At 36.8% G+C, this 13353-nt stretch overlaps 1 protein-coding gene across 5 annotated transcripts; it reads right to left on the reverse strand.

The window, feature by feature from the left end:
• Nucleotides 1-1615: 1615 nt before the first annotated feature.
• On the reverse strand, nucleotides 1616-12996 carry tlx2 (T cell leukemia homeobox 2). Of its 5 annotated transcripts, none has more exons than XM_077247377.1 (4): nucleotides 11887-12996; nucleotides 5429-5663; nucleotides 2514-2694; nucleotides 1616-1982 (listed from the first exon to the last, which is right to left on the reverse strand). In XM_077247377.1, exons 1-4 carry the CDS (start codon nucleotides 12365-12367, stop codon nucleotides 1971-1973), a joined length of 909 nt encoding a protein of 302 aa, XP_077103492.1. In that variant the 5' UTR covers nucleotides 12368-12996; the 3' UTR covers nucleotides 1616-1970. The 5 variants fall into 5 exon arrangements, with proteins under 5 accessions (XP_077103492.1, XP_077103491.1, XP_077103490.1 ...); XM_077247376.1 differs by having other exon boundaries at nucleotides 5429-5666; XM_077247375.1 differs by having other exon boundaries at nucleotides 1616-2694.
• Nucleotides 12997-13353: the final 357 nt, after the last annotated feature.

The following is a 13353-nucleotide window of genomic DNA, read 5'->3' on the forward strand; positions in this document are numbered from 1 at the left end:
GTTTTTACAGTATTAAAACCATTACGTCGGAGAGTCCCCACAAACATAGTAAACCAGACGCGCACGCGCGCGCGTGTGTGTGTGTGTGTGTGTGTGTGAATTTCCAAGATTTTAATGTTTAATTCACCTGCCCTATAACTAAATTGGATCATGATTATGTGTAATGAATTTTAAAATGGGCTAATCTCACAAGTCCAACAGTATTATTGTTCCCGTTGTTCATGTTGTGTTTCCAGTCAACTGCTGGCTCTTTCTGCTGGGGAGAGCCATAATCAGTTTACTGCTTTAGCATTTCCTGGGAGATGCAGTCGTGTGTAGAACAGAATGTAAAGGCTCATTTACTGTGAATAAAACTGCTATGATTCCTCGTCCCCTCCCTGTGTTACGTGTATATCACTCCTCCGTGATAACCAATGCGATGGCCTGTTTTGACTGGTGTTTCGGCACACAGAGATCCTATCAGTTGTTTACGCCCCTACAGTGTCTGGGTGGACATGGGTGATGAATGCTTTCAAAATACGTGTCAAGAACTTGTTTTCTGTTTACAACTGCACTCAATTATCGTCAATTCTACAAGTTGATGAGTAATGATTTGGACTAAAATAGGTAGGAAAATTAAAACTGATCTGTGTAATTGCTTGTCAATTTTAAAGGGTTACTTCAACCAAAAATGAAAATCATGTCATTATTTACTCACCCTCTAATGTGGTTTCAAACCTGAAAGACATTCGTTCATCTTCGGAACACAAATGAAAATCTTTCCGATGAAATCTGAACGATTTCTGTCCGTTCATCGACAGCTACGCAACTACCACATTTATGCTTCAAAAAGTTCATAAAGAGATCGTAAAACTAATCCATGAATTGAGATGCTTTGTCCAAATTTTCTTAAGAGACTCAATCGCTTTATCTGATGAACAGATTGAATTTAGTTTATTAACAAATAAACATTGATTTACTCACATCAGTTGTGGTAAACAGAAGCTCAAGCATGTTCACTTGACGTGCGAGAACCAATGAGGTTCATTTTTGTGTTACGTTTGAGCTTCTCAAGAACCAATGAGGTTCATTCTCACTCTTCAAACAGGTTCGGTTGAGATTCTGTTCATGTTCGCTGATCAATGTTTAAATGTGAATAAAAGCCTAAATTAAATCTGTTCTTCAGCGATTGTGTCTCTTCAGAAAAGTTGGACTAAACCGCTCAATATGGATTCGTTTTACCATCTCTTTATGAACTTTTTGAAGTGTCAAAGTGGTAGTTGGTAGCTGTCAATGGAGGGACAAAGAGCTCTCAGATTTCATTAAAAAGATCTTTGTGTTTTGAAGATGAAACAACATGAGCATGAGTAGGCCTAATTAATGACATAATTTATATTTCACCCAGAAATTTTGGGTGAAATATCCCTTTAAAATAAGCCATTTGATTTCCCCAAAAGTTATAAAAACTGTGGTGGTGCTATCCCGATCAGCCCAACACGGCAACATTGGCTCGACCAATTGCATGCAGATGTTCTGCCATTATTTCTGGAATCGTCTATTCTGTAGTTGTGCAAAAATGACACGTTTCACCTAGGAGATTATTGTAAAATAATTTCACAGAGGAGGAAAAAGAATAGTCTTAGAAGTCACAATTCTTTTTAATATAAAACAGCTTTAAATGTCACGTCATGAAGAATCCAGAGAGAGCGCCTCCATAATTGCTTCCGTTTTAGGAAGGACTCCAGCTGGAAAGAACTAACAGTTTTTTGTCCATCTCTTCATACAAGAAATGTAGAGAACATGCATCACAAACACATCTTACAAAGTCCAAAGGGGGAAAAAAACACAAATAAAAAGAACAAGAATGAACGAGTCTGGGGTTGAGTCAGTCTCCTTGATGCCAAACGGCACGTAGCCAGCCGTCTTGATGGGTGAAATTCATCAGACAGCTTTGCGGTTTTGGGGTTGAAAGGACATAGCCCGTCCCTCTCTTAGATGGGTAGCTGAAGAAAGAGGAACGAGAATGTAGCATAAGGGTCGAGCAAATGACCAGTCAGATTCAGGTGGGAATGAAAATGTAAACTGGGTGTGCTTGTGTTTGTTTGCTTTCCACTTTAACTGGGAATACATTAGGGTTTTTGCTCCACGCCAAGACTTAAATATGCACATTTCTGAAAAATGCTAAACAAACGAATACACAAAAAATACGGTTTAATCTGTTACTGTTTTTTTTTATGAAATTGCTCTAGCGATTTTTATCCCAGGCTCAAAGTTGATCCTGTCAAAAATCATTGGAATTGAATTGATTCTTTCCATGTGTGATTGGAAAAGACGTTTCTACAGAGCAAGATCTCACAAAAAAAACGTATGGCGTCGTACAGATTCTCGTGAGTCCAAGTGAGAATGTGAGAGATCCACCCAAATTAAGGTCTAATTGGTGTCCTACAATGTGCTATACAATCCTTTCTCAATTAACTAGCACACATGAGAGTTGTGGGTCAGACCACAGATGCGACTGAGGTGACGGACGTCACCTTGTTGTCATCGGCCCACGGCTGTAAGTTCTGCAGGGCGTAAAGCGAGGAGTTGTGTAGACAGAGAGGGTCTTGTTGGAGCGGCTGACTCAGGGTCTTCTGAAAGGCCTCCTGTTGGAGCTGTAGCATCAGGCGGTTGGCTTGCTGTCGCTCAGCCTCTCTCTCCTCAGCGGTCTGCCTCCTGTCATCAGAGACGCATGATTGAAGTCAACATGATGTGCAGTGACAGAGCCCCTTTTCAAATACAAAAGTGGATTATGTCAACTAACATGTTTACCTAGTGCAGGTCCTAGGCTGGTTTTAATTACCTTGAGAGAGCTGTGCTCTCCGTACACACAAAAGAAATGTCATGCCTTTGTGAAAAATAACAATATGTGCGTTGTGACTAAAGTCGTTTTGAATGAAACATGTGAATGTTAATGGTACTGTACATTTAATAATGCCTTGAATGTACACGAGGAGCCTATTGGAGCTGTCAGCATTACAGATGTGAATATTATACAACAGTACGTGACAAAACAACGAATAATTCCTATTTTATTGGTCCGGGGACCTGATATATACTTTGATAGATTGAACATGATTCATCTTTTTACCAGCTGCATTAATTTAAAGGGATAGTTCACTGAAACATTCAAAATCTCTAGTTTAATCACCCTGGTGTCGTTCCACACTGCTTTTATCATTGGGATTTTTATTGTATGGACAAAAATAAGAAGAAAGAATGAAGAAAGAAAGTCATACAGGTTTGGAACAACATGAGGGTGAATAAATAAAAATAATTTACATTTTTTGGTGAACCATCCCTTTAACATAAAATTCACTGAAAATGTATTTCATTTAATTATTGTAGTAGATTTTTTTTTACCCCTTACCCCTTAAATTTTAAAGAACCCTTTATAACAAAATGGTTCTATATAAGGAGAAATGTCTTAAATTACTGCATAATACTTTCACGTTTACATGTTGTTTCACATTTTTTCTAGTGGTAAATGTATTTACACGCTTTTTAATAAAATGTAATAAAATTAAAAATGAATTCAAACTAAATCCATTAAATGATGGAAACCCCTGAAAAGTTCTATATGAAGTGCCTGACGTATTTTAATGAGTTATTTAGAACCTTTGCTTCTAGAGTGAGCGAAGCAGAAAACAAATGGTAATTAAAAATGTTTTTAAAAGTCAAATAATTATCAGTGTATTGACCAACAAAAGCTTTTTTAAGGATATAAATGGCTCTTTACAGTAACAAAACTGCACATTTTCCAACATTTTTGAGACACTCATTAAGGTCATTTTACGCATATATATTTAAATATATCTTATGCAAGTACCATTTATGTATAATGCCATATTTTAATATTTCATCAGATTTAAGATGGTAAATGGTTCAATGGTGATCACTTACAGCATGGAAAATGCAAAGAAAAACAGCTAAAAACAAATGAGTGCTGCAGTTCCCATCAGGTTTTATGAGAAATTTTTGTTGTGATGTATAATATTCGACTGTAGTCTAGAGACACTTTGAGGATGAAGGATGTATTTGTGTGTCGATCGTATGCGTAACAAGCCTGTGATCAAATGAGCCAAGTGCAATCACATTACAGTGATGTATTTAGCTGCATGTGACGTGTGGTTAATGGACGCCGGGCGGCAGGTGTATTGCAACGATTTAGACCCTCATGGTGGACAGATTTGGTCATGGAAGATGAGGTCTTTAGACTGTAGGATTTTCATTGAGGCCTCTCTGAAATCTGAATTCATTTTGAGATCAAATGTTTTCAGTGTTGCTAAATTCAATTGATATTCAGGTTTGGTCGGTATCCAGTAAGATTGACCAGAATTTCATTCCTAAGAGGCACTGCAAATTCAACAGTGCAGAGAAGGGACCAGGCTAATGAATGTTTCCCAGCAGCTTTCATCAGATACAGATAATTGTTGAATTAAGTTGAGCTCCATAAATATTGATGAGTAGGCTGAAACAACCATAATACATTTTTATTTGTGAAAGGCCATGACTCAGCTTCATTATAAATAAATCACGTTCAGCCAGCTCTTGTCTGCCTATTGCCTGTTGGTAAAACCAAAGGTAAGTAAGCCTGCTCTTAATTAGATTGGGCACTTATTTGCTCCAAAAGAGCCAACAGCAAAAGCTTGAGTAGATTATGGGGAAGGGATGGACATGCTCTCAATTATTCAGAAGTATAGGTTCTGTACTGCATGGACAGCAAGTTTCCACAGAGCCCTTTAAGAGCTTCAACGTTTCTGCTTGGTCAAGGCAATTGGTGTCCAATGGAAAATAAATAAACAAATAAAAATGCAAACCTCTGCAGATTCAAAATATTTTCCACTCTTCACTTAAGCTCATTTCTGACAAAATTATAGCTGTTATTGGGAAATATATCTAATAATGTATTGCCAAATGCATGCGTGTGTGTATGTGTGTATATATATATATATATATATATATATATATATATATATGTATACACACACACATATATACAGGTATATATACATACATACATACATACATACATATACACACACATATAAGCTATGTTATGAACACAACGGACTAACTATAAATGAATACAAATAAAGGCAATCTAAGGTAGCACAAAAAAAAATAGAAAACAAATATGAAATTTTCAAAGATAAAGTTTTCATTTCTAATAAAAGGACATTTTTAAATGTGTGCATACATTCGTGGTAATACAATTTAGTTAAAAATAAATAGGATGGCAAATAATATTGAAAAAAAAAATGTCACCAGAGAGTTGTTGGTTGTGCTAATTTCTAATTGGTGAAAGTGCATATCTTGGCATTATTGTCGCTTCTTTCTTTTATTAAAACAACATTTTGACTGATTGGGACAAAACAAGGCATTTAAAATCTTATATACTTTCACCCACCTCCATTTTGTTCTTCTGTTCTGGAACCAGGTTTTGACCTGAGCGTCTGTCATCTTCAAGGCCTTGGCAAGCGTGGCTCGCTCCGCGGACGCCAGATACTTCTGCCGGTGGAAGCGCTTCTCCAGCTCGCAGATCTGCACGCGGCTGAACGACGTGCGCGGCTTTTTCCTCTTCGGCGGAGTTCGGTTCTGGTACGGGTGACCGATCCGTCGTGTCACGGAGAACGGTGAAAGAGCTGCTGAAAAAAAACAGGAATTGGGCGTGAGTAAAGGTGAAAAATATATGCATTCGTTAACACTTTCAGTAGCCTACGCCAAATAATATTCAAGCAGAACCATTAAATAATGCTTAATGTAGAATTGCATAAGCTAGTTGAAATGTCGGGAAAAATTGTATCCTATAGCCTAATACTATTTTAATTTCTGAAAATTACGTTTGATAACTTGAGAATGATTTTTAGGTATAAAGTGTTCCCTTGTTTTGTAAAATCCAATATTCAAAGTTTTAATTCTAAATTTATTTTATTGTATTATTATTTTTTAAGTCTTCAGCTATACCGTAATAACAGTGCAAGTAAATCCATGGTCAGTAGGGCAGAATTAAACACTGGTTCATATAGGCTATATATAGCCTATGAAATATGTAGGCCTAGTTTGTTTGAAAGACGAAGATATAAATGAACATTAAAATGAGTCATTCAACATTCTTAACGACGTTCTAAACAAAACGTACAGGTTTTATGTGATTTCTAATTGTGACTCGTTTTCCTGAACTGAACTGAGAGTTCGATCGGCGTACCGTTGCTATGGTTACCTCCGAACAAGACTGTTTTTAAACTTCAGCACATGGACACATTATATTTCAGGTTTATATGACAAAAGTGCTTGCAGCAACAGCAGTGAACTCAGGTTCATTTCTCGTTCACTCCTTCTATTATGCATTATTCATGGATTACAACAGAGTTATTTTATTTTTGTATACAGAATTATTTGTATGTGGGTTTTTTTCACCTCTCCCCTCCTTCCTTTTATTTTTTGCTACAAATGTTAGTTGTTGAATCAGCTGTGGATAAGTGGTATATTATAAACACCTTGAAAGAAACATGTTTCCTAAATGCGAGCCCACATTGACTTATGTTACCTTTTATAAAAGGTATATACATATATATATCACAAATAGTGTTTTGGAGTCCTTATTTGGACCGTAAAATGATTCCTAGATGATTCCATGGTGAGAGCATTGAGAAATTACATGGTAATTTGTTACATTAAAGGGTAACAAATTGTAACCCAGTCAAGGAGTCAAAATAATGCTTTTCTTGAGCAGTGTTTACTCTCCTGATGTGTTAGCTGGATAGTGTATGTGTACCTGAATGAAACAAACGAGGAAACTGCATAAATAAATCATAGGTCATGCAGTGTGCACAATGACATTCATTTACTCATTTCAAAGAGCAAATGGATGATGACACCCTCTCTTATGCCATAAGCAGTGTGTATGGCAAACTGTCATCGCCATTCGATGAATACAAACAAGGATGGAACCACATATTCAGGTAAAAAGGTATATAGACCAAATGTCATAGAAGAATCAACCATGGAAAAGCCCATATTATCAACCACTAAAATTAATTTTGTCCCTCACATGTGTGTAAATGGAAGTTACATGCCTGAATATAAATGTATATACATTTTTATGTTCATATATCATTGTTAATATAATATATTATTTCATGTATTTAATGTATCATCATAAAATCAACACTGTGTGTGTGTGTGTGTATATATATATATATATATATATATATATATATATATATATACAGTGTATATATATATATATATACAGTGTATATATATATATATATATATATATATATATATATATATATACATATAAATACCCACACACACACATATACCGTATGTATATTATTCTTACATTTAGACATGTCTCTACAGGTAATTCCTGTATTGGGAGTAATCTGTCTGTTTGATTGCGTGTTGAAATGGAATCCCAAATTAATATGGAACATCTAAAGAAAATGTTTATGGACAGTGTAGTGTGTACGAATTATAATTTTGTGAAAAGAAAACGTAAAAGAGAGAGATTAAACATTATATGTCCTAGATAATTATTTTAAATTAAATAGTTCATTTAGACACAATAACTTATAGTATGACTATCCTAAAATAAAAGGGAAAAAAAATGAAATTAAGGAATTGTACTAAGACAAATAATTGGAGTGTAAAACCCTGTTTTTGAGTAAACCAAGCGAGTGACCTTTGACCAAGGTGCTCTGTGATCCTTGTGGCTGAACTTGGGTCTTGCAATGGTTGGCTGGCCATGTGTGAAGACAGACAGAATTTTTCTGTTTGGCAGGTTGGAGTTCAGATAATACCATGTTCGAGATCTGTAAATGTCAACTACTCAACTACATTCATTCACGTTCTTGTGTAATTGAAGATTCACTGCTGCTCTCAGAAGAACTTCTCAACAGTTCACACACTAGTCACGCTGGGATTCCTGACACGAGGTCAGGCTGACATTGAATCTGTTTTGGTCCAGCTTCATTTTATTAGAGTAACTGATAAAACAAAAAAAGGTGTCATAATTTTATTTATTTAGATATTTTATTTTGATCAGAACATTCGTAATACCCAGATCATTAGTTTATTTGTCATATTTTATTAGACGAGCTAGTAAAAAGACTTCTGATTGGATTAAGCGCATAGACTCTTCAATCCTGTGCGCAATTGGATTTGATTGCTTTTAATTAAAGCGCTGATCTTGAGTGACAGGCGGCACGCGTCATCATCAATTACGCACACGGATAATATTCGGTCTGATCCTGCGTTTGCCATCACAATTATAAAGATAAATTAATAATATTATTTGATTCTATTTTTATAGGTATATATATGATATAGGCTTTATGTCACCGTGCGTGGCTGTGTTTTTTTTCCTCCTTCTGTCGATGTAATGTCACAGCTTTTACTTGATCGGTGTTATTTTTTCTTTTCTACTATGTGTCAGGTTTGCAGATTGCAGAACAAAACGAATAATACATTTCCCAGAAACACTCTTCCGCAGATGCATATGTGGGTCAAATGGAAACAAAAACAATCCCCGCATTCACTGTCGACAGCAGAGGGAATTCTAAATGATAAGTCTGTGTAATAAAATTTATGGTGAGCACATCAAAAAATCAAAGCTTGCCTTAGAGAATATGCGGCCAGTAATAAAATCAGTTATACGTGATATCACCTTCATGCGACAGCGCCTGCCTTTCCCATTGCGAATATTACCTTTGTAGAAATCTAATAAATATACATGTAATGGATTCAAAGCGCGATATTGAAATATAACATGGGCATTTGTCGCTATTTACGCGCAGTGAGGCAAAACAGAATGTGCCTTTAAATTGTCCCTCATGCTGGGAATTGAAATATCGAATAAAATAGAATAATTGTCAGGAAAAGCCATAAACCGTCCGCTCGAGAGCCTCGTCGTCCCTTCAGACACTGTCACCATGGCTACACGGCCTCGTCTCAGTTTCATAATCATTTGTATTTATGGGTGGGAAAGATCATTATTGTCATTTCAGATTGAGGGGCATCCACATGCAATTTCATTTTGCAATTTCTCCAAGGCCAGTGATATCAGATTACGACCATCACCTGCCCCATGTTGTGATGCAGCTGGACCCAATAGCCCCCACCAGCGGTAACACAAATACATTTACTTATATGAATATACTGTTATGTGAATCAGTGCAAGTGGCTGCAGTGCCTTTCCAGAGCACGCGCGGAAACGAATACTGGCACTAAACAGAAGTTTGAATTATAGGTTACGTTCTTTTTTCTTGTGTCAGTGCAGATTCTGGCATTGTGTATATTTGAAAATGGTCTATTACAACAGTCATTTTGCTTACAGAGTTGTATATAGCTCTTTGCACGTCGTAGTTGTCACCAGTGCTGTTAACAGGAACAGAAAGCCGTGCGTAAAGGCCGCGCGCCGTTAGCATCGCCAGAGCATGTGTTTATTGACTTGAGAGCGACTCAATCTGTTTATGCATTTCTGGATTTTTATAAACTTGCAAACTGCCAAGGAGTCAATTAACAAAAGAACATGTGGTAGACTACAGCCTTCAATCGCCTCCCAATACGGCATGATATGTCCGGCCTGCAGTGCATATCGAGTCTCAGGCCTGTCCGTGCACCTATACGCGCCGTGACACTTGTGGTGAAATCCAGACATGCAATTCAAGCTGACGATGAAAATAACTGGAAAAAGAGAAACCTATTCCAGACAGGCATCGTGCCTTTACTACAAGGCCTATAAGCGCATTATGAAGTGGCTCTGGTTTGTTTGGATTAATTAATTGCAATGTTAAAACTACTATTATATATCTTATAATGTTGGTATAATTTAGTCTAAATATCTTGAAAATGAAAAGACAGCATTCAAGGTGTTGGACGCAAATTCTGTGATTTAAAAAAAAAATGGTTTCAGCAAACGGTTATTATTTTTGTATTTATATGTATATAGATATGTATGTTTTTTCACATCATCAAAATGTTTATATACTTATATATACTGTGCATTTAATTTCTTAAAAAAATGAAATAGGCCTTTCGTTACTTCTATATCCAGCGCAATTCGGAAGAGATAAAATAGAATAAACGAGTGGCCCAAAGTGACTATGAGTAAAATTGATAAGCATATTTACAAAAGAGCATTTGCACTTGACATATCATTCTCTCATTTGAATAATTAATGGCAATAGAGCGGAATTCTGAATTTTTAATGCGCAGAAATCCATATTCTTCTTCTTTTTAGTCTGACTATGAGTGACGTCATTTGAAGACGCGAACTGGCCAAATGGAAAACGAAGGATGTTACGGCTACAGACGAGACAACCAATCCCGTGCATAGCCTATATTTTCTTATTATTTATTATCTGGAATTTGCTTCATCAAAATATACATTTAAAAATATATATATAAATAAATAAATAAATAAAAAGACTCTTAAATCTCCATAATAGGCCTACGCAAATATTAATCTAATAATAATAAAATATCATCGTTTCCTTTTCTGTAATCATACACAGGCTAGGCTATTCTTCAGAAATGCATGCTTTTTTCCCCCGTCCCACTTGGAAATGTTATCCAAAATCGTCCTCTGTTGGATCTCTATTGGTATTATGTTTGCGTAGATTAAAACGATTTGTCAACATGCCATTACGCATTACTACTGGCTGTGACATACTGGCAACATTTAGCTCCCTGCAACCACAGGATCATCAGTCATTTGTCCTAATGGCCCAGAGAGACAGTAGCTCAAGAATATAGACGTGACGGTGTCATAAAACCATTCCACAAGAAATTGTTATTTTGAAAGCCACTGTGTTTTTATGAGCAATATACACGTATAATATCTACAGGCCGAGGTGATGCTTGTGCGACAGCATGTGCTGTCTCAAATAAAACAGAATTATTGTGAGCGTCCTGGTTTAAAAGATTGTCTAGTGTTACATGTGTCGCGGGTAAAGCTAGTGAAGGGTTTAGAGGATTTCCCATATTAATTCAAGCGCGATGCAGAGATGTGACACTTCAAGTGTTTTAGCAAGAAAAGAGAAAATAGAAACGGGTAAAACTACAACAATCATCAACCTAAATATAAACACTTAATAATGGCAACCGAGTTAATATTCTAGGCTAAAGTTAGAAGGCATTTATTTTAAATTGAAATTCATTTGGCTCCAGAAAAATTATCTTGAAAATTCTGTTAGGCTGAAATATTATATTTCTGCATATAGAATTATTTTATATGCAAATATATGTTATTGTATTGAAACGTGAATATTACATTTTAGTGGTTAAAGATCGTAATGCATTGAAATATGTCTTTAACAAACGGCAGAGTCAAAGAAAATCTCTCAGTGGAAATGTGGGCCTGAAAAGAGGCATTTAGCTTTGAGTTTCTGCTGTGATGTTTTTAATTTATTTCTTACAGTATTAATATTATTTATTCTTGTAATCTTGAGATTGACTCTTCTCTTTTTAAAGGAGCAGTAGCCTACAATAGCCTACTAGGTAAGGGATTTTAATAATAAAATACCGTAGCGTTTTTTTAAGTCTGTGTGTTTGATGAATTTTGGTATGAAATATTTTCTGCTATTCATTGAAATGCCGCTGTTTTACAACATTTGTATTATTAATATTAATTTACATTTAATTTATTAATATTAATCAGCAGCTAGATTTTTTTTCTCTCTTGATATAAAAGGCTTAATTCAGTTCTTCTGAGCTAATGAAACACTTCTCATTGTAGCAGATAACATCGACCTTAAAAGTCAGCAACAAATGAATTGTCCGTCTTCGTTGATGTTGGTCATAATTAGTCTAGCCTGCTTTCTAACAGCGCTGTAAATATATCTAATCAAGTCTTACCGGTAAGCCGGTCTTTCGCAAACCTTCTGCTGCTCTCCATCCAGGGGAACGAGAAGCTGGCGGGACTGCCCATGCTGGGTATCGTGGGCATAGTGGGCATTCCCGCCGCGATGCCCGGTGGATGGGCTGTTGTCGGCGGGTGATGTGCGGGTGGCATGGGTCTGTGGGCCGGGACGCGGATGACACCGCCTGCATTCCCTGAGTTCACGTTAACGTTCATATTCATGCTCACATTCATGTTCATGTTTACGTTGTAGTGACCTGCCAGTCCAGCCGCCATCGAACAGGCCGGATTGTACACGCTGTTGTAGCCGTTGGTGTAGACGTTGGGCGCGAGCGCATAGTCCGGGTCGCCGGTTCGGCTCGGAAGCATGCAACTACTCGGCTGATCGGAACCATTGAGAATCTGATCTATTCCAAAACTGATGGGTTCGTGCTGCTGGTGGGTCTGGTTCACCTCTTCGATACCCGTGTGCTCCATCGTCGTGGTTCTGTCTTTTACTCACAGCTTGGAGGGTTGAGATGTTTAATTCCTAAAACTTCAACGCAATACGATTTATTCCCAGACGTATATAATTTATTATTTGTAAAAAACAACAAAAAAACAACAACAACATCAAAAAACAACAAAAACAAATATTCTTCCTTGAAATGCTCAGAGCTCGTGAAATTTATACCGCTGCCATTTGATGCACAAAAACTGCATGTGAAGATCAGAAATCACTTTCACTCCTTCACGATAAAATCAACGTTATCCAACACTTTCTTGCATTGCGTCTGGCTTTTAATCAGTTCCATGTTGTTGCCTAAAATAGCAACTCGCCAGTAAGGGCTCCGCGCTTACTGTTAATTCCCGGAGTGATGACTTGCCGAGTTGCCAAGTTGTATAGCAAACAGAACGACGCGTTTCTGGAGTGATGTTGTACCTCAGAAAGGCGCGCGGCCCAGACTTGAGCTCATCACTGTTATCTAAAGTGAAGTGTTAACTGTCCGATACGTACGTATTAATTGTCGTGAGCTGAAAATGTCCTGTTCACGCTCCTCTTGAAGTGATTTTGAGCAGGTGAGACAAACCCCTTCTGCCCAAACTCTGTCACGCGCGTCTCCATTGGCTCTAGCGCACTTCTATAAAGAGACAATGCCTCGCGCCCGCACCCCTCTCTTAAAGAACCCGCTTCTATTTTTTTCCTTAACCATGGCTGTTGTTTTACAGCTCGCGTTTAAAAATAAAATGTCTGATGTTCCTAGAAAATAGAGCAGAGTAGCAGAATTATTAAAAAGTGTTGACGTAAGTAGTTTGTCATAATCTTAAATTATTGTTTCTTTCAAAAACAAGCAGTGAAGTGATTTTGTTTTTAGATATCAATATTTGGTCTGTCAAATTAAAGTCAGTGTGTGGTGTAAGCAACTTGCAGAAAGCCATTTTGTTGTCATATGACAAGAAAAACATTTAACGGATAACTTTAG

Source organism: Siphateles boraxobius, unplaced genomic scaffold, assembly GCF_051911475.1.
Source record: "Siphateles boraxobius isolate OS27281-9 unplaced genomic scaffold, OSU_SipBor_1 3, whole genome shotgun sequence".
NCBI lineage: Eukaryota > Metazoa > Chordata > Actinopteri > Cypriniformes > Leuciscidae > Siphateles > Siphateles boraxobius.